General features: G+C 27.4%; 2 protein-coding genes across 5 annotated transcripts; one reads left to right on the top strand and one right to left on the bottom strand.

Moving 5' to 3' along the window:
* Window positions 1-15235, bottom strand: LOC107442598 (inositol hexakisphosphate kinase 1). Of its 3 annotated transcripts, none has more exons than XM_016056200.3 (7): window positions 14959-15100; window positions 14491-14624; window positions 10749-10875; window positions 10014-10158; window positions 9149-9327; window positions 4421-4596; window positions 1-2511 (listed from the first exon to the last, which is right to left on the bottom strand). In XM_016056200.3, exons 2-7 carry the CDS (start codon window positions 14563-14565, stop codon window positions 1921-1923), a joined length of 1293 nt encoding a protein of 430 aa, XP_015911686.1. In that variant the 5' UTR covers window positions 14566-14624; window positions 14959-15100; the 3' UTR covers window positions 1-1920. The 3 variants fall into 3 exon arrangements, with proteins under 3 accessions (XP_015911686.1, XP_015911687.1, XP_042898084.1); XM_016056201.3 differs by having other exon boundaries at window positions 922-2511; window positions 15096-15235; XM_043042150.2 differs by lacking the exons at window positions 14491-14624; window positions 14959-15100 and adding an exon at window positions 13093-13253 and having other exon boundaries at window positions 922-2511.
* Window positions 14822-25319, top strand: LOC107442600 (diphosphoinositol polyphosphate phosphohydrolase 1 Aps). Of its 2 annotated transcripts, none has more exons than XM_016056202.3 (4): window positions 14822-15650; window positions 17321-17476; window positions 19975-20059; window positions 23469-25319. In XM_016056202.3, exons 1-4 carry the CDS (start codon window positions 15552-15554, stop codon window positions 23579-23581), a joined length of 453 nt encoding a protein of 150 aa, XP_015911688.1. In that variant the 5' UTR covers window positions 14822-15551; the 3' UTR covers window positions 23582-25319. The 2 variants fall into 2 exon arrangements, with proteins under 2 accessions (XP_015911688.1, XP_015911689.1); XM_016056203.3 differs by having other exon boundaries at window positions 15131-15650; window positions 19975-20053.
* The last annotated feature ends 1161 nt before the right edge of the window (window positions 25320-26480 follow it).

Genomic DNA, 26480 nt, shown 5'->3' with positions numbered 1-26480 from the left:
AAAGGTGTGTCCAATGTATGTGTATAACAAATTACAAATAAAACATGTAGTGGCAAGTGTGACGTATGGCAGTGAAAGTCATTGTGAGCAATAAGGGGTAAGATTGTTTCAACATTAATTTATTTTGTTAAGTCTTTAAATTTTGCAGATTTCAATTAATGTAGGTATTAAATAATAGTCTTTGAAGTGGAAAAAGGGTTCAAGTGCTTTTAGCAACAAACAGTTAATGAGCAAACATTAGAAAACAGTCAGTTGGCAGCAAATTATGACGTCAAGATTGCAAATACTATGGTGAAAGAAGTTTAAATGAGGGTAAGAAAGCTTGTAGGCAAGAAATAAAGGAGAGTTATAATTTTTTTTTAATTTCGTATAGTAATTTTTAAATCTAATTTACTAAAATATAACTTTAAACCTTCACTCCTTTAGCTCTTCAATTGAGATCATTTTCTTCCAGCATTAATAGATGTTTAAATTTTTTTGGACAGTTGGCTTGTTATTTGCTGAAAGCCCCTTATGATTTTTATGAACTGTTAAACAAAACAAATATGTAAAAAATAATAATTCACATTTAAGCAATTTCAAATAAAAATGTACAGCCATGGCCAGTTTTAAAATTATGTCTAAAAATTGAATTCTAAAAACTGATATTGATTTATCATAAAAATGTTTAAGCACATATTAAAAAGATATATTTGTCAGAAGTACATCATAAACAACCATGATTACAACAACAAAAGTAGTTTAAAATTATGATTTGAAATTTAACAAGAATCTCCATTAAAATTTTAAACTAATTAGGAAATAACAAATAAAGAAAAAAATTAATAAAATGTAGATACAATTAAAGACACAAAATAGATCACAAAGCAAACAAACTAGTTGAATCCATAATTAAGTCAATTTTGTTTTTTTGTAAATCACTATATTTACTAAGAAGTAATTATTTGAAGGACATTATTTAGAGAAAATTGTTAGCACAACTAAACAATTAAAAACATATTTGTGGTTGAATTCTTAGCAATGTAATTTTCTGCTTGTATACATACTATAAAATAAATGCAAAGAAAAACAAAAATCATGGATGCTCAACCATTTTTATACCTAATTTAAAACTCTTAAGTCATTTGCAAATTTTTTAATCCAAAATAATTCACACAAATATTTGATTTAACATTATTATTAATCTATAAACAATATAGTTTAATGATAAGTAATATAATAATAATGACACTCATGTGAAACTTACGCGAGTTAAATTATAAAAGATTAAATAGATCATAATATTCATGGGAAAAATAATATACTTTGAACTTAAATAAACCTATGAGCACATGAAAGTGCCACTGTTTCCCAGATGAGAAATTCTGCCATGTTGCAATAAACTAAAAGGTAAAATGATTGAATTTTTTTCAAAGCTTCATTCTAAGCAATAAATATATATTTATGTCTTGAAATATTATCTTTTTTACTCAGCTAACAAAAACTAAAAAAAAAAAAAAATGAATGCCTCCATAAAATAATACTGCTTACCATATACATATTATATACACACCAAGACAATGCTCAGAAGAAAAGAAATGCATTATTTGATCTTTGAATCAGGAAGATAACGCATGGCACTTATGTATTTTTGTGCAACGACCACTTCAAACTGGAAAGAAATTTCTAATCTGACAAGTTTATAAAAGTTCTCTATAACTTGCAAACAATGGATTTTTTAAAATTTTATTTCAGTGTTAAATAGTAACAGTTTATATTTGTACTTGCTTCAATGAAAAGTGTGCATTTCTTTATTTCAAAGTAGAAAACGGCAAATGACCAGTAAAAGATATACTACTAATGTAAACTGGTATTGCTAAGTTTAGAAAAAATAGATTAGCTTCAAAAATACATAAGTACCAAGCAGTAAGAAATACTTAACTATTTTTCACTTTGTTGTATAATTTCCAGATGGGCTATGAGGTTTTTAAGTCCAAATAAATAACCCTCATCAGGTCCATCATGCTTGAAAGGACAATTAGGCATCTGGTTGTGGGTAGCATGAGCAAAATCGATCATACAAAGGTCTACAAGTGGGACATGGTCACTAAATTTACTTCTGCATTGGGGGACATGATTTCTGTATATAATATCACTAGGGACTGAGCATTTATCACAACTTTTTGACTGTGAATCTAGTAATTTTTTATTTTTTTCAATATTGCCATTGTCAGTAAGTTTTAATCCAGAACTTGCTTCACAATCTGTATTGTTTTCATTTCCGACACAACACTGTTCACTTCCATTATAAATTATGAGTAGAGAGCTTGTGAAAAAACGGAATGTATTTAAATTTTGAACTGTAGAGTACAGTTTATGTAACTTTTCAAGTAGTGCTGTAATGATGTTGTATCGTAACTTAGTGCCATCATGCAAAAATTTGTAGAGAGTTTTATGAAAACCATCCACATTTAATCTGTGCCCATAATACTTGTTATGACAAATATAATGTTTGGATTCTCGGTGATAGACCTGAAAAAATAAAAGTTTAAATTTCAGTATAAAGTATTGTGATGCAAATATAATAATCTCTTGTTAATGCAATTCCATTTAAATCATATCTCTCGTTATTAAAAAAAATTTATAATTTTAACTATATCCAATAGTAACTTATGTTAATGCTGCTCAATGCACATATAATTACATAATAATTTTAGTAATTTTTTTATTTTATATTTTGGTACATATCCTTAGATATTGCAGCAAAATTTTTTTTAATTATTATTATGACTTCAACGATTTCAACAATGAACTTCATTAAAAAGTTTTCATTCAGGAGGCTTGAAATGGTGAATATCTTCAAAACTATAGAAATTTATGATTTAAAGACAAAGAGAATCAGCTTCATTAAAGAATTACAGCCACCTCTAGTCAAGAATATAGGTAATAATTAACAGATAAAATGGAGAATACTAGTTTTATATGCATTGAACATTGTTTTGTTAATTTTATAATTATAATCTAAAACAGTTTATTTTATGATTGTTTTCTTTTTCAAAAAAATGGCCAAAATAGTTTATTTTTTACGTAAAGGATTTTTGTGTCCAAAATTTCTGATTTTGTTCAGTCAAATAAGAAGAATGGCCAAAAGCAGACTTTCTTTAGTGTGGTGAAGAGTAGAAATAATGCCAAGAGTTTGTATTAGCAACTACCTACTGTGCATTTATAACTTTACAGTACTCTTTTATAAATAAAGTATTAGATTTTCCATAATTAAACATTAATATAACTTATAGGACAGAAAAAATATTCTTATTCTTCCGTGCAAACCACAACATCCTCATTTATTAAGCAACTAATAAATAATTTTGAATATTTCCTGTTTTAGTTTATTTATTGAAATGTGTTCTATTGTACTTAATTATTAAGTTAATTAGATTGAAAATTTTAAATAAGGTTGTTAATTTTTACTTTTTTAAAAATATTTACACTCTTAAAATTTTATAACTAAGTTCAATAGAGCAGATTACAACAAAGAAAATGAAGCACAAAATATTAATAAGTTGCTTAACACCTTCATTGCCAGCCGAGAAAAGGTGGTTATGCTTATCTATCATTAAAAGTGGTAATCAATAGTGATAAAATCAAATTTAAACTTTCTTATTTTAGCTACTATTTTAGTTTTAAAATTTACAATAAGTTTATTTCTATTAACATGCTACTGTCTGGAGAAAATTTCATACTTATGCAAAAATATTTAGATGATAATATACAGGGGTGATTGTGAGCCCAAGTCAAAATTCCGGAAAATTGAGTTAAAAAAATTTAAAAAAAAAGACAGTTTAAATTGAAAAAAATTTAAACAAGGTTTTTTTTTCTTTTTCTCAATATTTCTTAGTTTACTTAAAATATATTTAAAATTTTACACATACCTATACCATTTACACATATCTATGATGACCTGGAGAAGTAATTAAAATTTACAAATATGTCTTTCTTTCTTGAGTTCATGATTATAACAACTGTTTACTGAGAAAAAATGAATATTAATCATAATATAAGCTTATAAAGTATCTCTCTGGCTCTCCCTTACAAACAAATAAAATAAACTGTGTTTTTAAGTTCCACCTTTGAAAATTTGATTTCCGGAAACTTCTGTGACCCATGATTTTTTGAAACATCTGGACCTTCGATCTCCGGATCACTGTTAGCGAAAATTCCGGAAATCCGGATTTTCTCCGGAGCACAATCAGCCCTGAATATATATCTTGCTTTCACTTAGAAGAATTTTGACTCTCACTGGCACGGGATCGGAAACCAAAGTGTTTATGAGATTTTCCGTAGGTTAACCATGAAAATAGAATTATTTTATTCAAAGAGGACCTTCAATTTCTTAAATGGAATGTTTTTAATAATACATAAACAGTTATCGTATGCTTACTTGCATTCCTGAAATTCTAACACCCAGAGTTGGAGATGTAGAGGTTGCTGCCTTGACAGTCTGAGATTGACGTTTAGCAGGTGGGGCAGTGTCCCCGTATTGCCTGGTTCCCATCTTTATATCCAGTATGCAGGGAAATTCATACTTTGAAACTCTGTTTTCAAGTAATATGTATTCTAAATAAGAAGAATAAAAGTTAAAATACACATTGTTTATTTCTAATGGAGACATTGCATTATTTTTTTAATTCAGCCTCCTCAAACCTTACCATTGTGCTAGATAACACACTTCAGCATGCATTCAACTCCACTAAGGCTGAGGGGGGAAGAAAGAGCAATATTAGAGGGTTCAAACCCCGTGATGGAGTGAAAAATAAAGCTCTTAAGCAAGTCCTCATATAACTATCAATTTATCCAATAAAGAATTTTTTTTTCTTCAAATTTGTACAACTGAAATCAATGTTTCTACTTTTATCTCATATATTATTGAACAAAATTGAGAAATTAAGTGAATCTTTAACTTAGAGATTATATGTCTTGGTTAGATCAGATTTTTTTTTAAAGATTGAACTTCTGAAATAACTAAATGTTTCATACTGAATTAAATACTTTGATATATGAAAATACGCATTGCAATCTAAACCAATAAATGCAAAAATCCTGTATCTTATCTGAATAGAATGTTTAGTTTCTGATCATGAATTTTTTTAAAAATTTAATATTTTCTACTACATTACTTTTTGCTGTCTTGCCTAAATTTGTAATTATTGCAATATGTATATATGTAGAAATAAAATTGTAAAAATTAAATTAACATTAAACTGGAGTAGAAAAATTAAAAAGTAAATTGATATATAGTATTGGAGGTGGAATTAATTTTAAAAAACTAATTTAGGTAGTATATGTTTATAATGACAAACTTTCAGCTTTGTATAAACAAACATCTTCAAATATCAATTAAATCATTTTTGAAATTATATAGTATCAGGCAATCAAACAAATTGGAGTTTTTTTTAATATTTTTTATAAAATGTGATAGGTATTTAAGTATAATTTTAGTATGAGAAAAAGTAGAAACGTGTTTTAGACATTAACAAAGTGCTTTTTTCAAAAATTATTTCCAAACCACAGCTATATTATATAAGAACTTAGCCATTAAAATGTATGGAGACTTACAAGTATAGCAAACTGATGAGAGTTAAAAAAAAAAGTCTCAGTTTCTAGGGTAGAAGTATCTTTTTAAATAAATTAAATAAAGATTTTATTAAAAGAAAATTTTATTAACAAAAAAAGTTAATAAGAAAAATAAAAATACTTACATAATAAGATATATTTAAAAAATTTATTTTCAAAACAAACACAAGCTTAAAATAATATTTCATAACTTTTTGGCATAGTTTTAAACCCTTTCTCTGCATGACAATAACAACTAAAAACTAATATTTTAAAAAGGTGGACAAAACTGTGAAAGATTTTAAATAAATAAAAATATTTTTGTTTTTACATTATCCAACATCATGCACATCCAAGAATATTCATATAAAAAGCTAAGATGAAATTGATACAAACAACAAAACATACAGCTTATATTACATTAATGCAAACATAGCTGGAATAGAAAATGGTAAACTTAAAATTTTTTTCTTTTAACAGTTATGATAATTCCTACATGAATTTAAATCCAAATGATTTTACATAAATCTGCTTATTTTAAAAAGATTTAATTCACATAGTAAAAATTTGACTTTGTAATTCCTCCTTAAGCAAAAATTTTATTTTGCAATTAAAAAAATTCTTTATTAAAATATAAAGGTCACAGTTTTGTTCTCCTATAACTTCAGGTATCTGAATGGTCTTGATTAGAAAAACAAAGTCATGAAATGGATTATGCTAACTAGAATGCAACTAGTAGTAACTATTAATAATGTTACTAACAGCAACAAATGTAATGAAAACAAGTAATAATTCAAAGTTTTAAATGAGTTAAATATATTAATCAAAATAATTTAACATAATAGACAGTTTTAAAAGGAATAAAATTATATCTAAAAAAAATTGTTTAGTTTTATTTGGAAACATATTTTCAGGAATAAATACATGATTATTAAATAAATTATCAATATTTATGGAACTAAATACGCATAATTTTTAAGATTATACTAATATTGCAAATTGCATTTTATTTAAGAAAACCTTAAGTATTAATAGTGACGATCTACTATGATAATTAAAACAGGACTGTGAAAACATGTAACAAAGCTTGAATATTGCTTAAAACGAACATTCAGATACCTTAAAGTTTAGAAACAAGGTTTTCAAAAAATAAAATAACACATATGAAAAAATAAATAAAAAACATTGGTCAATATTTTGTATCATATAGTAGAATCTTCATGCAGCAAATATAATAGGTCCAAATAAAAACAAATAGCAAAATTACCATACTGAAAGAAATAACTATGTGACTAAAATGGGAAAAGGTCAAAATTGCAAATATTCTCAAGAGTGAAAATTTTAAAATAAAATGGAATGTAAGCTCTTGAAATAAATAAATTCAATATATATTAATTTAATCATACAGATCTTCATACTTTAAAAATAAAAACCAATATTTTTAGGAAAACTGGTCAAAGAGTCTGTAGAAATTAAAATACTAGAGGCTAATTTAGATACTAAAGATTCCTTAGGAAAGGGGAAAAAAAAAATATTTCACTTCATTTAATCTTCTATCATTGGATAATAAAGAGTGATTGCTTCTAAACATAAATAAGTAAGACAAATGAAATTAAATTATTTGGACCTCTCCCCCATAAAATGAATTTTTCTTCTTTTAACAATGCAATAACTTTAACTACAAAATTAAAATTATGACTTAATAATTTTAGAAAAAAAAAACAATTAGTTAAAATGACTTCCTACGTGAAAAATGTTCCAGATGAAAGGGAATAAGTCTAAGTGCTATCAAATTGGTTTTTTAAATCTGCTAAATTTTTTTAATATTATAAAAATGTGTCTAAGACATTTGTTATATGAAGATTCTACTGTATAATTATAAGTAATATAGTATTTTAGAAAAAAGAAAGCACCGTTAATTACATAACTTTATATGACAAAATTTGAATATAATCAGAATATAACTTCCAATATGGGTATCTAGGAATACCTATGTTTTGAATTTCTTAAAATGTTAGCCTAAATATTAAAAATTTGAATTTATTGTAATATAATGTGACAGTAGTGAAGGGAGTTTAAACAAGTTTTCACAGTTCAACGTAACCAAATAATTAAAAAAAAAAAAATCCTTAATAGTTTTACTGCACTAACCTCATTCTGTATTTAAGCTGTTTTGTACAATACAAGAAAATATCTTAAGTTCTATAATTCAAAGTTTAAAACTAGAAGAAGTTTATTTATTAATTCCTGGAAAATTTAAATTACGATGAAGATATTGAATTTTTATTATAACTACAATAAAATTGGATTTCTTCAAATATAGAGTATTAGTTTTGATTGCAAATTTTATTTTTTTATTTAACACTATCAAAAGGAAAAAAAAAGTAGTCTTGGTTCTTTGCTCATTATGCCTGCAGGTTAAGATATCCTTGGGAATCATACATAAAAAAAAATCAGAACAAAGAATTTTTACCAAATAGCGGCTACTTTTTGTCCATCCTGATAGAAGTGCAGTCCGTAGGGAACAATCAAATGAGCAGAGAAGTATCTCTTCCAATTTTTAGCTGAAGTATCAGAGCAGTCTGTCACAAGAGTAATCCACAAGAATCGATCACATAGGATAAAAGTTATCCAAATAGCTGGTAAGGAAAGCATTAAATTCGACTAAAACAAAATTATCTGGTTTGTAACCAGGACTTAAAAAGAAAAATCTTGACTTCCACTTTTGCAGACTCAATACTCACCTTGGAAGACATTGTTTCAAAAGCACTTACTGAGCTTCAGTCTGATATAGGCTATATATTTTTGTTTTCAAAGTTTCACAAATCTTCTTTGGTTGTACAATGTTTCTCGAATAATGCTCATGTTTAAGCTAAATTCACCTTTATGTTCCATTTAGATCAATACATTTCACACCAAATATTTAGAAAGTAAAAGATTGAGAAAAAAAATCTGTAACTGAAAGCTTATGTTCAAGAAAATTTACCATATATTACATGGGTGCCGTCATGAACAGTGGCCCTAATGACACAATTTCTTGAAAGGTAGTTCCGACACTTCAGTCTTGAAGTTGATCCCATACCTCCGACTTCCCTTATCTCTAGGATTTAAAACTAGTACAGGGATACAATATTGCAATTTTTTTGAATATTTACCATTTTTTTAAAAAAAAGTTATGAAATATAATTAAAAAAAGAGACAATGTGCACGAACAAAATAAGATGCAAGTTTTTTTCAAATAAATACATTTTATTTACTTTTTTTCAAAATAATAACAATGTGATAAATAAGAACAGAAATTTTTAGTTTTTTAAACAAATCAAATAACAAGGAAAAATATACATTCAAATTAAAAGTCACATAAAGATTAAAAAAAAAAAAACTTTTTAAAAGGTTCCTGTAGAATAATTTAACCTTTTGCTTAATGCATTTAGCACAACGCAGCTTGTCATTTTTGTTCACTTGTTGTGCCAGTCACAAGCAAAAAGTTAAAAGAATTATAATTGAGAGCGAATTAAGAAAAAAATTAGTTTAAAAAATAGCATAAAAAACTAACTTTGGCTGATGTTTGAGTCTGAACGCATTTTTTGCATTTGTTTTTGATGACAATGCAAAACCCATGGATTAGGCAAACTTCCATTCTGTAATTTTTCTTGACCTATGTTTTCTGCTTTTGAGTCATCAGCACCAGTGACACTTTCAATTTTGATGTTCCCAGATTGACAAAGCTTGATCCTAATAGTAAAAAGTTTACAATTAAAAATAAACTAGTATATTAAATTTTATGCTATATTTAAATAAAAATTCAGTATAACTTTGAAGGGGTTAGGAAGTGGAGAAGTCCAGATATGGTACAAAAAGCAATGTCGAAGTTACTGGCTCAAAATCGTAAAAAGAAAGCTTTCAGTTCCTTTGAAAACTTACATGGCGTTTCAATTGTTTTTACAGTAATTACTTAAGAATTTAAACATCGTTTTTAAAATTTTTATACAATATTATGAGGCAGTAAATTTCCGTAATGCTATATGATATTGTAATTTGGAACAAAGGTAGAATGAATTGTAAAAGATTAGTAGTAGTTTTGGCATCCTGGAACTGTAACCACAATTTATTTTTACATGCACATATATGCTTCAACATATTTACATTTAAAGTTAAGTAGAATTATCTTATTTCTTAATCTTATATCATAATATTCCATTACAAATAAAATTAACAAGTTTTCAATGGCACAATTTACTTTACAAAGACTTCTATTAACACAATAAGGTTTACACAATGCTAATAAATAGAGAATATATAAAATCATTAAATAATCATGAACTTAAAATATCATAAAATTATTAACGAACAAATATTTAACTGTGCATTAAATGCTGATGACATTAATATGCTGCAATAAAATAATGTTTAACATTTACCTATGCTTGGCTTTCCTTTCACATTCTGTGATAGAGTTTTGCCTTGATCCAGGTTTACTAGAAGAAGTTTTGTAATTAGCTGGAAGATAAGTCACTACATCTATATGTCCATCAATAGCTTCAGAGAAAGTGACTTCTATCACACCTAAAAAAGAAAGCTTTCATAAAAAACAACGCAATAAAACTTTTTAAATATCCTGCTAAATATAGATACCAAAAAAAGCACAGATTATTTAAATGCCTATTTAGCAGATTATCCAGTTATTTGGATGATTTAATGTGTTTTATCCCATCTTCTCCAAAATTTTTCTTTTGCAAAATGCTTTTTATTTTCAGAATATCTGAAAGCTATCGAAAAATTGCTTTTGCCCCTTGGTGACTTTGAAAGGAAATTCACAATTCTGACAATTTTCAAGGTTGCTGGCAAGTAGCACCAGTAGAACAGTTACCCCTTCCCTGAGAATTAAAGGTGAAACACGATTTGAAATGCTTTAAACATTACATCTTTGGATCTCACAAAAATATTCACAAGGACGACCCCTCAATGTATTTGATTATTATACAAGCATTTTATTTTTAATCAATAATAATAATAAATACAATAATATCAAGATCAATATGAAGTTGGTTATATTAATTGTTGCCAGATGTGAAATAATCAGCGTAACTTCTATTGGGCAAATCTTACCTTGTAAGAAACAGTTTAACTTTAAAATATAAATAAATGAGATATACCTTTGTACTCGGCCATAAATTCTCGGAGAGAGTCTGGAGCACTTTTATAGAAATTCAATTCTTGTGAAATAAGAGGCTTGCAAATAGTTTCATCATCTAGTTGAAGCATAGAAGAATGACCACCCACCTAAAATAATAAAATGAAATTATTTCAAACAAATCAGTAGGAATCGGGACAAAACAATCCAGACTATAATAGACAAATGCAACTCCTCAATTATTAACAGATTTGTTTGACCTGATCTTACAGGGGCATGTCTAAGGTTTTAGCAGCTCAGGGCAAATAATATTATCTGCATTTTTGAATTTCATAAAACAATAAATAACAGGTATTGTGCTAACCTCAGTTTTAATAAAAATGTGCAAATATAATCCCTACTGACTATTATTTAATCAATAATCTAAAAGTAACACAATGTAAAAATTACTTTTTTAACATAAAAAATGGGCTCACGAAGGAAGATATTTTTCGGAAACTGCGGTACATTCTAATAAACATTTCGTTATTTAAAGTATATAATGAGCCCTTTATGACATTCTGAATAATTTAAAAATATTAAGATAGAACTCTTATAAAAAAAAGGTTGTCTCATTACATTTTATAACAAGGTAAAAATAAACCTTTTCTGATTTTTTATAGTGGAGTTTAAATATATATATATACATATATATATTATATATAGCACAATAAAGACAAAAAGGATAAAAAGAAAATAGAGAAAAGCAAGGAAAATTAATAAATTTTATTTACTGCACATTCATACAATTCAAAATACAATAATTGTGAAACTAGAAGAGAAAAAGTATAAAATTCAAAGTTGAGACAGTACTAAGCTGCTATTGTCATAACTGGAAGAATATATGAAAAAGAAAACTTTTTGATTAAATAAAATAAGTTATAACCTCATAAGACAGTTAAAAGGATCAATACTGCAGGAGAAAACCGAAGAACATTAACATAAAATGACATACTAAATATTACCTTGCAAAAAGCACTACAGGAAATATCAGCCAAACTATCAAAAAGGAAAAATACTTAAAAGAAATTAAAGTGGATGCACAGACAGACACGGCAGATTCGTAAGAATATGAAATATATAATTAATATTTTATGTCAGTGCATTCATTTTAAATTCTTTTCAGCATTTTTCCTTTTGATAGTTAGGTTATTTCCTGTAGTAATTTTCAAAAGGTGATGTTTAGTATATTTGTTTTTAATGTTTTTCGGTTTTCTCCAGCTGTGCTGCTCTTTTTAGTTCTCTTATGAGGTTATAATTTATTTTATTTTATCTAAAAAAATTTTTTCTTCATATACATATGAAGAAGATGAAGATTTAGTATAAAATATTTTAAATTTTCACTTGAAGATTGCTATTCAAACAAATTTCATCAGGTTTTAGCAACTGATTAAGTCATATATCTGATCGTGTAATCTTTCCTTAGTGCTTGACTTTCTCAATCTGATCTTTGGTTCACAATAGATTTTGACCTTTAACAAACAGACTTCTAAGAACAAAACAACTCTAGATAAAACTAAAAAATTTGTTCTTTTTACGTGTATTAACTTTTTCTTAGATTGTTTTGAGCTTAGCCTGACTGTAAGATAATGTTCACAGGTTTAGCCAAAAACATTTTAAAATAAAAATTAGTTCAGGATCCAATACCAAAATTGCGACCAATTGGGCAATAATGAGGCAATGTTACTAGAAACTAAAAAAGAAAGAAGAAATTATCAAATTGTTTGAACTTGATCACCTTTGCTTGGCTAACTATTAGGAAAGTCACGACAATTTCCTATTTAGTTTATTGCAAGTACAAAAACTGGGTAGTTCCTTTGTTAGGACTTTATGAAGATTTTTATATCCATATAAGCACCAAGAAAGTAGCCAAATTTTGGCAACAACTGTCACGTGACCAATTCGCTCAGTATGACTCATAGCCAAACCCGGACCAAAGCACTAAATTTTTTAAAAAAAATTTGCAATTTTTTGGCGATGGCCTGAACAGGTATGAAAATATCTTCACTTTTTTTTTACAACTTCAGTAGGTGTTGTAAAAAAGTCTTTTTTTTTTCTCTCTTAGAATGATTCTTGAATTAGATGGTGAACTCATTTGATTTATAATGAAATTAAACATAGTTCTTCACAGGCTTAGTAAAAAGAGATATAAAATTAGTCCTGATTAAGGGGAATCATTAGATGCCTTCTCCTTTTTAGAAGGCATATTTATCAGAAATTAATAAAACAGGTAGAAACAAAATAATTTATGTTTAAATAGCCAATGTTGAGGTGACACAAATACATAACCAATACGAAACTAATCATTTGAATATAGAGTACTATACCTGATGAATAAAGGGTTCTAATTGCAATGCTTCATAAAGCCCACCAGAATCAGCTGCCATGCTCGGCAATGCCATCCACAATAGCTTTTATTTTATTGTCGATCATAAATAAGATGATTCAGTCAAATACACAGCTAAAAAGATTAATCAAAATATTTAAAAACGGTACACAATAAAAATACTAAACAAATATCTTTTATAAAAACAAATAACTTGACAAGATAAGTTCAGAGTTCATCGCAGTAAATATTTGTCNTTGGTTTTCTCTTGTTGTGCTGATGTTTTTAGTTATCTTATGAGGCTAGAACTTATTTTATTTCATCTAAAAAAAAATTTTCTTCATAAACATATGAAGAAGATGAAGATTTAGTATAAATATAAAATATTTTAAATTTTCACTTGAAGATAGCTATTCAAAATTTTTTTAACAGGTTTTAGTAACTGATCAAGTTTTATATCTAATCTTGTAATCTTTCCCTAGTGCTTGGCTTTCTCAATCTGATCTTTGGTTCACAATAGATTTTGACCTTTAACAAACAGACTTCTAAGAACAAAACAACTCTAGATAAAACTTGTTATAACAGATAAAACTAAAAAATTTGTTCTTTTTACATGTATTAACTTTTTCTTAGATGGTTTTGAGTTTTAGCCTGTCTGTAAGATAATGTTCACAGGTTTAGCCAATAACATTTTCAAATAAAAATTAGTTGAGGATTCAATACCAAAACTGTGACCAATTGGGCAACAATCAGGCAATGTTACTAGAAACTAAAAAAGAAAGAAGAAATTATCGAATTGTTTGAACTTGATCACCTTTGCTTGGCTAACTATTAGGAAAGCCATGACAATTTCCTATTTAGTTTATTGCAATTACAAAAACTGGGTAGTTCCTTCTTTAGGACTTTATGAAGATTTTTATATCCATATAAGCACCAAGAAAGTAGCCAAATCTTGGCAACAACTGTCACGTGACCAATTTGCCCAGTACGACTCGTAGCCAAACCCGGACCAAAGCACAATTTTTTAAAAAAATTTTGCAATTTTTTGGCGATGGCCTGAACAGGTATGAAAATATCTTCACTTTTTTTTGACAACTTCAGTAGGTGTTGTAAAAAAGTCTTTTTTTTCTTCTCTTAGAATGATTCTTGAATTAGAGTGAACTCATTTGATTTATAATGAAATTAATACATAGTTCTTCACAGGCTTAGTAAAAAGAGATATAAAATTAGTCCTGATTAAGGGGAATCATTAGATGACTTCTCCTTTTTAGAAGGCATATTTATCAGAAATTAATGAAACAGGTAGAAACAAAATAATTTATGTTTAAATAGCCAATGTTGAGGTGACACAAATACATAACCAATACGAAACTAATCATTTGAATATAGAGTACTATACCTGATGAATAAAGGGTTCTAATTGCAATGCTTCATAAAGCCCACCAGAATCAGCTGCCATGCTCGGCAATGCCATCCACAATAGCTTTTATTTTATTGTCGATCATAAATAAGATGATTCAGTCAAATACACAGCTAAAAAGATTAATCAAAGTATTTAAAAACGGTACACAATAAAAATACTAAACAAATATCTTTTATAAAAATAAATAACTTGACAAGATAAGTTCAGAGTTCATCGCAGTAAATATTTGTCCTTTGCACAATATATAGGTCACAATGAAAACATAGAAATGTAAGTAAGAATTAAAACAAATCTGGTTATACCAACTCTACATATTTTGAAACATAAAAAAAATGATAGTTAATATTTATTCAGTCGAAGTGAAAGGTTATTTTTTGTAAACAATATCACAATCAGTAAACATCATTGCTCTGAATGTTGTCAAATAAAAATCAATACAAATACCGTTATAGAAAATTTCCGTAGTAGAAATGTTAAATTCTCCTGAAATTTGGAACAATTCATATTTCATTACTGGTGTATTTTTAATTTAATTCATTGGTTGTGACATATGGAAGTGACTCGAAAATCACAAACAAAACCTTTTTGCTGCTGCATTTCTCACACTGCGGTTGTTGTGACGTAATCGTTCTGTACTCTCCTCATATGGAACATCCCTGCGGAAACGGGCGACAATCAGTTCGATCTGAAATTTTGCAAGTGCTGATAAATAAGAGCGTCGTTTTTATCGGGTATTGGAAAACAGCCGGATATTATTCGAAAATAGCTAATCAAAGCGCTTAAATTCCACTAATGCTATTGAACTTAACTATTGCAAACTCCAATAACGATGATGCGTGGATGTTTTATTTTAATGCCAACAGAAGCAAACGAGAGCAATCCTGAATCTGCACTGCTACGAAGCGACTTGCGCTATCGGATCGTCTGCTGCAATTCGTAGTAAGAAAAACTAAGAACATGGCTACGTAGTCCACCGCAGGTTCCCATTTAATTTAGATATTTAGTCATAAATTAAATTGCTTCTTCAATCCATAAAGATGGTCAAGGAAAAACCGAATTCCACTAGGACATATGACGAAGAGGGATTTCGGAGGAGAGCAGCTTGTCTTTGTGTAAAAGACGAGCAGGAAACTGAGGTATTATAAAATATAAGTTAACCTTTAAGTTTTGTTGCGTTATTGCCTCTTTAATCACTCTAAATTGTCATATGTGATTGTTAATTTTTACTTTTGTATCCGTAATTAATACGATATTATATTTTTATCTTACTTTGAATGCATTTAAACGTTTTAAGCAACAGGGCGTAGGGAAGAGACATTGTTGCTTTGATATAACTAACTTTCCTTGATGTAATCTTTCATATTTTTTACATTTCTGCATTTTGTTTTAATGAGTTGAGCATTTTTGTATAATATTTATACTTTGTAAATGAAGTAAGAATGACTTATATAACGCCTATTTTTCCACATTGATATATCGTCTTGCACGCAAATCAATGTTATCCTTAATAATATTAAATTAGAATAAAAAACGTTTTTGTTAATTTTTATTTTATTTAATCGATTATCAAACTCCTTACAGTAATAGGCCAAGCGCAAATTTATTAAATCCAAATAGGTATTTATTTACAAGACCTTGAAATGTGGTTTTGAGATACCAGCTGATGTGATTCATTTGCATTTGACTTTGATTTATTAATCTACGCTGTTTATTAATCTACGATGTTATTTCACAGTATGCATTATTTTAAAATGTGGATATATTTATGGAGCACTGCTTTCATTTCAAAAGTTACATTGCAAAGGAATTATTGTTTTTGGTCAAATTGTGTAAAATAATTATTCTGTCTCAACTATGTCAACATTAAAAATTTCCCAAATAACACAAGGGTCAATGCAGGATTCTGTTTCTGTAATTTTGTGGAAATTATTATCAAAAAACAATGTGTTTCTGCGAAATATAGAAGGATTTTATTTAAAAGTTCATATATATTGGCAGAAGTGTTGATATACTTTTTAGGACTCTTAGAAAAAGCTATATTTTTATCTAAATTTTTATCTATTTTATGTTTCTGAAATAAAATAAATATAATTTTCGTTTTAAAGCAATATCATTGATGATTTCAAATGATTTAGTTTTCGTAGTTTCTGTACAAAAAATAAATATCAATTTTTTGGTTTTAAATTTTTTTAATTAAGTAAAAAAAATCAAATATCCCTGGCATGGTATCCCTTATTGTCAATGTGGTGCTGTGAGCAAATGTTTCTCTTGCCTTACACTTATGAGGGGCCTGTATCTACAATTATATTAATTTTTAAATGCCAAAAAGAAAAAAAAAGCTGAATGAGCCAGCACTTTTAAAATTATAAAATTATCTTAAAATTTTTTTTGAATCAAATTTGAATTTATTTTCTATTTGAATTTACACATTAATTTGTCAGTAGAAAAAGTATTAAATTAAAATAACGGAAATTTTTTTACTTTAAATATTGAATTTATAACTTTAATTCTTAATTTTCAGTAATATCAAAGATATGTGTGTATTTTTTGTGGTTTTGAAATTTGGGAAAGGTCCTTAATTGGAAACACTTTTTTCTCTATAATGACTCCTGTTATAACTTAAATTATTCTGTACCATCATTAAATTCAATATAAAAATTATAAATAAGTATTTAAATTCTTATTTTGCTTGTATAATAATTGAAAACACAAAAGTAATGTTTAGATACTTACTATTACTAGAAATACTTTTCTAGCATCCAGTAATGACTATGTCATTGTTTAAATTTGATGTCATTCCATCTAGGTGCTTTTAGTTACAAGTAGTAGAGCTCCTGAACGCTGGATCGTACCTGGCGGTGGACTGGAGCCTAATGAAGAACCAAGTGTTGCTGCAATTCGGGAAGTAGTTGAAGAAGCTGGTGTTAGGGGACATTTGGGCCGGTGTCTTGGCACATTTGAAGTATGTTTAAAACAACTGTTGTGTTTTAAAAGATAGTTTATTTTTGGATGAAATTTTATTTAGCAATTTCAACTGACAACTTGATGCCAACTAGTCATTACAAAACATAGCAGTGAATTTTATAAAGGCTTTTATTTCTGATTATTTATCTCTGTATTTGATATTTTTTTAATGAATATATAAGGGGTTTAATCCGGAAATTTTTTATTAAAAGTTTCAAATTTTAGAGTAAGTGGAATAACTAGTCAAATTTTCATTTTCTGACGTAGCTAAGCAGGGGTCTGCCCAGGCCGAATTTACTACCGTTTAGCGGTACCTTCACAAATTCAACTTTAGGAAAAACGGTAGTTTCACAAAATACTTTTTCTTAAAATTTTATTTTTGCATCGCTTAAGAAACGATAAATTCATATTTTTACCATATTTTTGTGTTGATTTTTTAATNATTTTCAAACTCTGTATTTGATATTTTTTTAATGAATATTTATGGGTTTAATCTGGAAATTTTTTATTAAAAGTTTCAAATTTTAGAGTAAGTGGAATGACTAGTCAAATTTTCATTTTCTGACGTAGCTAAGTTAACTGATTACCGATCATGAAGCCAAAGCATTCTCATTAAGTCATCTTCTTTGTTCTGGATATAAAAAAACCAATACTAAAACCTACATAGAATCCCCCCCACCCGAAACACGCTCCAAGTAGAGCTTGTTATGTAATAGAACCGGTTTAATCTCTTTGCTGCGGAAATCACCTTACTTATGGGAAACATAAACATTCCAACATTTGTGTTCTGTATAATATATTTTATACCTACTAAAGAAATTTTATTTGAATTAAAAATAACTGTTATAACATAGTGTTAAAAGCACTGAGCTGTCATTATGAAGAACTAGGGTTCGATCTTTGATAGTGGCTTGAAACTAACCTAGCTCCAGATCGATGGATACTAGCTTGTCTGAGTAATAAGTGAGTAGTGCTGACCGTTTTGCTGCCATCGTGTCTTATAATTATTTTTTTTCATGGAGTTTAGTGAAGGAAGATGTAATTTTCCATCTTACTGTTATTGTATGTGATCTTGTTGTTTTACTGTGACTTAAAATGTTGTAAAGCTAATAATTTAAGCAGAGCTACAATTAGTAAACATTTTCATGTTCAAGTTCTAATATCCATTAATTACATGTCCTGATAGAATGAAGTGAAAAAAATTTATTGCATGAAATGAAAATTTCCATTGTAAAAGAAACTTTTGACATATATTCCAAAATTTGCCAAATTTTTATAATTTCAAAACTTTTTTTTTTTTAAATATCTGGTTTTAGAGAGGAAAAAATATATTTTAGGAAGTTTCTCTTTCAAGTCTCGTTAACTATTTCTTAATTAATTTTTTTCCCAATAAAAAAGTGGTATCCTTTATATTTTATACTTTAAACTAAAATGTTGCGCTGACAAAGAAAAAGATTTATTACTTTTAGTTTTGTATTTATTATTTTATAAAAATTTTAAATAAAAATATTTTACTGGAAACAAAGCTTTTTATAACTTTTATTAATTGTATGCTGATGATAACCAAAATATACATATATATAACTGTCTGACTTCTATTCAACGAACTTCCAATTTTGCGAATTTCTCTATTTTGCAAATTTTGAGGAATTAAGAACATTTTTGAAATTTCATCGTAAAATAACTAGCAGATAGCGAAGTGAATTTTCTATTTAACGAACTTTTCTTTGAAGTTCACTTTCCCTATTTCCCAAAATATATCAGAATATTCAAACTTGTTAGTGCATTTTATGGGAGAGTTACCTTGAATTGATTTTAGATGCCACTTAACTTTTAGATAAAGCAGTAACTCTCCTTTTTTGTTTGCATTTCAAACGAAAAACTCAGAAAAAATTAACAGATTTTATCAGTAGCAATTAAACTTAAGAACGCATGTAGTAATGTATGTAAAAAAAGTATTTTTATAATAAATGCAGTTATAATTTTAGACATAAATTTAGCTCTTTTCAGTTGAAAATGTATGTAGTAATATGTAATAGTGTAACATATTACATATAGTGTAACATATTACATAAATGTATGTAATAGTGTAACATAGTGTTTTACTCTATACTTGCTTTCGATGCAAATTTCTTTTATGTTTAAGATTAATAAAATAAATAGTAGATACTAGTTTACAAGATAAAGGTGTATCAATTGCTATTTTAATTATGTCTAGTGTTTATGAATGTAAATCCTGTTTTGGATTGTTTAAGTATTTTGAAAGGCGATTTTTCTATTTAATGAATTTTCCATATAACGAACTTATTATCAGGATTTAATGACTTTGTTAAATAGAGGTCCAACTGTTTATAGTTTTTCAAGGGAAAAAACTTGATCGTTCCTATTATATAATAGTAAATGTGCAAAGATGTCTACTCATTGGCTTCATATAATGATATAATTTGATTTTTATAGTATGATAAGGAAGTGAAATAATTTTTATGACTTTTTCAGAACCCTGAGCGAAAGCATCGGACATCAGTGTTTGTTTTAGTTGTCACAGAAGAGCTTGACGAATGGGAAGATTCCAAAAGTATAGGTATATTTCATGCTCTAAGAAAATAAGTAGTTATAGTTTAAATGTGCTAGTTTTGTTAATGTCAAGTGTTATTTATTAAATTTTTAGTGGTAGTACTATTTATTGTACATAATAATTCTGCATATTCTTTCAAAATTTATTATGTAACAGTTAACAACTTATTATACTTTGCCTATAGGTTTCATGATTAAATTGAAATCCATGAACATTAAACTAAATTAGGAAAAACCAAATATACTTAAGAAATTGAACATGTTTATTACAAATTTGAAAGAAAATTTAATTGGAATCTTAAAATTTATAAATAAAAAATTATGATTGTTAAAAAAATCTAATAGTCCAAAAAAATCATCACTAAGATCACGTTTTTTCTCGATTAGGACATTACCTCTTAGAAATGTAACATGCCACCTTTGCTTCTAGTCAGTTTATTGGAAATTCCATATTGTTTGAATGAGTTGATTATTGTCTCTTCAAAAACTGCCTCCCACTCGGCATAAAATAGATTACTATTTGTCTGGGTGATCACTTCCAAAATTCCTTGGGGGAGTCGTTTGTTCTTCAAGGATGAAGTTCTTCCTTCTAATATCAATTTTATCAGGAACCAAAAGAATATTTGTGCATTTGGCTGGTATGAAGAGTACACCTGTATCCAAATTGCAAACTTTATTTTAACAACCGAGCTCTTGTGGATGAATTCTTGATTGAATATGAGCACCCTTCAAAGATCATCTATGTTCTCACCGTAAAAATCCCTGATACCCAAGATAGGACCAGGGTAAAACTTCTTCATAATGCATCCTGTTTGAAATGGCAAAGACATTTTTCTGTTCTTTTTGAAAATCATCCAGTTACTCTGATAATAGATAGATTCCTGCCAGTGATCAAGCAAATTTTTCTTTGAATAATTATTTGATCATTGTTCCATGATCTTAATCATTTTTGAATTTGCATTTGATCTATCTTTAAATGCTTTGAAATTCAATGAGTTACTGATCTGCTTTCTTTGTGCCTTTTTATAACCTCAAGTTTTTCTAAGTAGTTATAAGCATTTACCATAGTCTTGTTGGTAAGTGCTTACAAATTGACTTACGAATAAATGAAAATCAAATACTATGCACATCTAAACGCTAGACAAATTTTTCTTCGTCTCCTTGAATAATTCGTGGAAAGCAAAAATTCTTTATCTTCTTTCTACTATTCTTTGAATGTCCCCCACTTTATCTTTCTCCCCTTGCAGTTTTTCATATTTCATTCCTCCCCCCCCCATGAAGCTTTGGTGTTTCAATTTGATTCTGACACAGCTGTGATTAAGAAAAAATCCTTACTTGAAAGTGCAGTTAGCGTGAAGGGGTGCTTGTTGGATTTTGATGCAATTTTGTATCCAAATTTGTAAGGAATTGCTGGGAAAGCACTTTTTCATTCTAATACACAATCATCTGTGTAAAATAAACAACATTGTTATAATTTATGCTGTTAACTGATTCAAAATTAAAGTTATAAGTTTGAAAAATATTATTTTTAAGAAACACCTCTCTAATTAAAATTCGAAGTCTTATATTATCCATCTGCTTATCAACAAATCTTCATAATTTTCCATATTTTATCTGGTACTGTCACAAATTTCAATTGATGAAAAATATACCGTTATTTAATCTTTTTTTGCCTGTAATTTTTCCTGTTCAAGATGTTCTTTAAATCTGCATGCATTTTAATTAAAGTTTTTTTAATTTATTTTTTAAGATATTTTCCTTATTTATATTTATATCTGCAAACTACAAATACTTTTCTTACTTTAACTTTAATAACTGAATCAGTTTCTACACTATGACATTTATCATCAGTTTGGAAATATTGCAGAAACTGGAGCAGTGTTTGTCCACAAGATATTGTCAGTTGGACCAACCATAAGAACTTTAACAAATGATTAAAATTGCATGGATTTTATAACTTTTAAATGGCATAAAAATCAAAGGGATTTTTTTCAAATTAATCTTTTGAGATAAATTTTTATTTTTTATAAAAAAAATTTAATCAATAAAATCGCAAAACTATTTAAAAAAATTATTTGCCTTCATCAATTTTTATATATATATTTTAAAAAAAATTTAAATGATGATTTTTTGAAAAAATTAATTACTTTTTAAAATTAATTGTTATGTTTTGTTTAATTTTAATCATTGATAAACTTTAAATTCTCTTTTAAAGACTTCTTTTCTTAATGATTTGACAAAGTTGATTTCGATTTTTCTCATTGTTTTAACAAGTTTCACTGTTAAAATCTTTGAGAAAGAATTTATGATTTTTTTTCTGTTAAAAATACAAACTTTAAAAAATTCAGCTTAAAGATTATTAAAATTTTTAATCTTTTTGCATCTTCGTGGTTCTGCGAATTCGGATTTTCTACCTTACAGAAATGGTCCAAAAATACATGAAAATTTAAAGTTAGCGATGAATTCTATACTTATCTACTTACTTAGAAACTTCATTTTGATTTTTATTTGTTTATAAAATTTAATTTAATCCCCTTAGTCAATAAACTCTGTGAATTATTATATTTTTTTTACTTGTGTGTATTACAAATAATTCCAGGTGTTTTTAGCATGCTTATGGTTATTATTTTTTTAGCAATTGTAATTTACAAAAAACATTGTGCTGACCTCTCTTCCAAACTATGCCTATCTCTTGTGAATACCCTAACACTAGGGGTAAGGGAGGAGGTTTAGTTAAGTGCTATTCAAAATATCAAAAAAGTCTATTTTTATTTTTGTGATTTCTCAATATGTCTCTATTTTGAACAATCTTCATACCACCTTAAGTTTGCAATTAGTGTGTCACCTATGAAATAAAATGCAACAACTTGTATCGGGTCTGTCCAAGCCAAATTTACTGACGGTACCTTCACAATGTCAACTTAAGGAAAAACGGTAGTTTCACAAAATACTTTTTCTAAAACTTTATTTTTGTGTCTCGTAAGAAACGGTAAATCCATACTTTTACCATATTTTTGTGTTGATTCTTTTAATATAATTTTTAATTTTCGCAAATTATATCTAAATTTTCACAAAATCGGTACCTCTCAGAAAAACCTAGACAGATCCCTGTGTATGTTAGAGTGCTGTGCTATTTTCTGAAAGTTTCAAATCTGCATTAAAAAAATAGGGATTCCTATTTAAAATTTTAAAGTTGCTCCAGCCCCAACCTAGAAAGGAATTGAGTTTGGTATCATTAAATGTATTTAAAAATATTTAACTTGTGAACTTAAAAATATTTAACAGAGGTATACTTTAACAATATTTGACTATTTCTATATATCTTAGTATTTATAGAAATAATTAAATGGCAATGTACATTGCTTTAAATTTCCAGATCTGCTTTGTAAAACACGGTAATTTTTTGTTGCTTTCAGGACGTAAACGAAGGTGGTTTCCAGTTGAGGAAGCTCTGGGTCTTCTGTCCATACACAAGCCTGTACAGTGCTCCTACCTAAAGCTGCTCACAAAGAACGATAAGGTCCCATGACTCTATCTACTCATTTTAAGATACTTGTTACAAGTAAGAAGGGATGCCGACAAACAACCACCATTAGCATCAAATGTATAATATTCTGCTTATAGTAGATTAGTTTCTTTAACATTCTTATGTCTTGTCAAACAACCAGTCTACTCATAGGATCTTATAACTAGAAAATAAGTATGTGACAATAATTTTTTACTTCTTGCAGTTTTGTGACTTTTGTTTCTGAGACATTTTTTATTTATTTTTAAGTTCTCTTAAGATTGGATTGTATCAAATTAGAAGTTAATAAATTTGAGAATGCATCAGTGTTACATTAATTTGATTATGCAATGTCATCACATGCAGTGGTTCAGTTAAATGTTAGCAGCAACTGATACTAGATACTGACATCAAAAGTTTATTCTGTAATTCAACTTAATGAATTTTATCTTTTCCTGATTGCCTGCTATGCAATAAATGTGACATGTGTATTTACATTTCTGGAATGTTTTAGTATAGTTTAAACTGCCTTATGCAGTCTAGTGTATTGGTTTCAATTTAAACTCTAAGTGTTTAAAAGTTATTGGACCAGTATTTTTATTTTTAGATACTACAAATTTTATCTTGATTGTTATGTGTTTTCAGTTTGTTGATTTCTGCTCAAATTTTTACATTTGTAAACAAAATATTTTTGTATGTTTTGAAAATTTAATCTTTTTCATACATATGAAGTTATGCTATTCCATTTTCATTATTAAAATTGATAAGTACTGTCCACACTGATTTTGGCAGAATTGTTCAAATTTTGAAATATTTATTATTGGAAATCAAAATATGAAAAATGTGAGGATTTAAAAGGTTGGAGATTTAACTTGTTTACACCTTTCTTTAATTGTTTAAACAAAAATTTGACTGAATGTTACTTACACTTTTTTTTTTAATCTATGCATAGTAAATCTATATAAATTAATTATATACTTTAATAAATTCAGTTCAAATTTCTTCATAATGTTTTGAGTGCATGAACTTTGATTCAAATCAGTAAGGTGTTTCATAAAACTCGAAAAATGAAACAGTTTTTCAGTTGCAATATAAATAATTTTTTTAAATATTATTACTGTACTTATGGTTCTATTTGATGGAAATGGTGGTTGTTATAGAAAGCTGCGCTGTTTGAAAATTAATGTTTATAGAAAGTTATTAACTATTTTTTCTTTTCTACACACAATGAAATTACATCATGTAATATGTACATCTATGTAATTGTTTATGTAAATTCTTTTTCTTGACTGGCACACTTGTTAATAATGTTAAGTTTTTTTTAAAATTATTAACTATCAAGCAAAGCAATGATTATGCCTGAAACAAGATTTTAAAAGTCTTTTAAATTGTTATGTCAGATACGAAAATAATTTTTGTAAATTTAATTACTCACTTTTGATTTTGTTTCAACATTTCTAAGTGTAGTAAATTTTCTTTTCTTTAAGATATAGTGCTTTGACTATATTTTTGTGACCATAGAATTCCCCCCCCCCCAGTCATTATCATTGAGTTGTAGATGCCCCTGTTTATTTTGTCTTTTAGGTTACTAATATAATTCCATGATGGTTTATTATTATATTTTTTCTTGAATCTCAAGATAATCATAACTTCATTTGCCTCTCACCCAGCCCATTGCTACAAGCATCCCAGTTTCATTCTAATCTGGGAATGTATATGTGTCCAAATTTTTTTCCATAATAAAAATAGAACTTTATGCTTTTTTTGTGTTTAGTCTTATTTATTTTTTTAAAAATCTAGTACATTTGAACTTTGCTTATCAGACACACGTTAAATGTGTTCTAAAACTTATTTGATCATCATTTAAAGGGATAGAATGTCAGTGAAATTTTTTGAAAAATGCCCTTGAAAAGCCTCTAAAAATGACCTTAGAAGGAAAAATAATACCCGTTGAATTTTGAAAGTCATTTTTTAAATTGTTTCTTTTTTAAAAAAAGAAAATTATAAATTATAGCCTGTATTTGTAAATATTGAAAAAGAGTAATAAAAATATGTATTTTATGCATAGTGAGATTTAAGAAAGTGAAAATAAATTCCTGATAAACATGAAAAATTAATTTATTAATTTTTAGTTGCAATCTTCAAAAAAATCAGAATTGCATTGTATTATCAATATGCATTGTGTCTGATAATCAAGATTCTTGTGTTTTAGAAAGAAAAATGCATTGATCAAATATAGGCCTATTTCTGATCACTAGAAATTAAGTGAGCAAATACGGCATACAGTCCCCTCTTAATTGCATGTTATATAATTGAATAACCCACTTATATGAATAAAATTTAATAGAACCAAAGCATTTTATACGAAACTAATGTTACATTTCCTCGATTGCAAAGTTATTTTTAGTTTCCAGTCCTCGCTTTATTGAATAAAAAGTAGAGGTAATGAAATTAAAACAAAAAATTTCAGAAAAATTTTACCAGCTAGAATGGAATTAACATTTTTCAGTTAGGAAGATGAAAATACAATAGAGGATCACTTTAATAGGGACCTGCACATTTGTTGCTCTAAATAGGTGTTGGGGTATAGTTTAAAAAGAAATCAAATTTTGCTAGCAGTATAAATTTGAGCAAACTAAATTATTTAAAGCTTGATAAGCTAAGTTTTACCACTCTTTGACTTACTTTACTCACACAACATAAAGAATATAAAAGGGTATAGACTGATCTTTTGCACTATTAGCTTTAATAAGAAGTTTCAAAAACCTGCTGCTACAAGTGTAAAGTGTCATTCTCTAAAGTAGAATAATTGTTTACTCCAGTAAATAACTCAGAGTTTGGTGGCACGATGAGCGTTTGAAGGAATAATTTACGTTCTGGAAGCAATAAATTTAAAAATTCCCGAACTGAAATAATAAATCAA

This window comes from Parasteatoda tepidariorum, chromosome 4 (assembly GCF_043381705.1).
Source record: "Parasteatoda tepidariorum isolate YZ-2023 chromosome 4, CAS_Ptep_4.0, whole genome shotgun sequence".
Lineage (NCBI taxonomy): Eukaryota > Metazoa > Arthropoda > Arachnida > Araneae > Theridiidae > Parasteatoda > Parasteatoda tepidariorum.
This window is presented reverse-complemented; position numbering and strand designations above follow the sequence as displayed.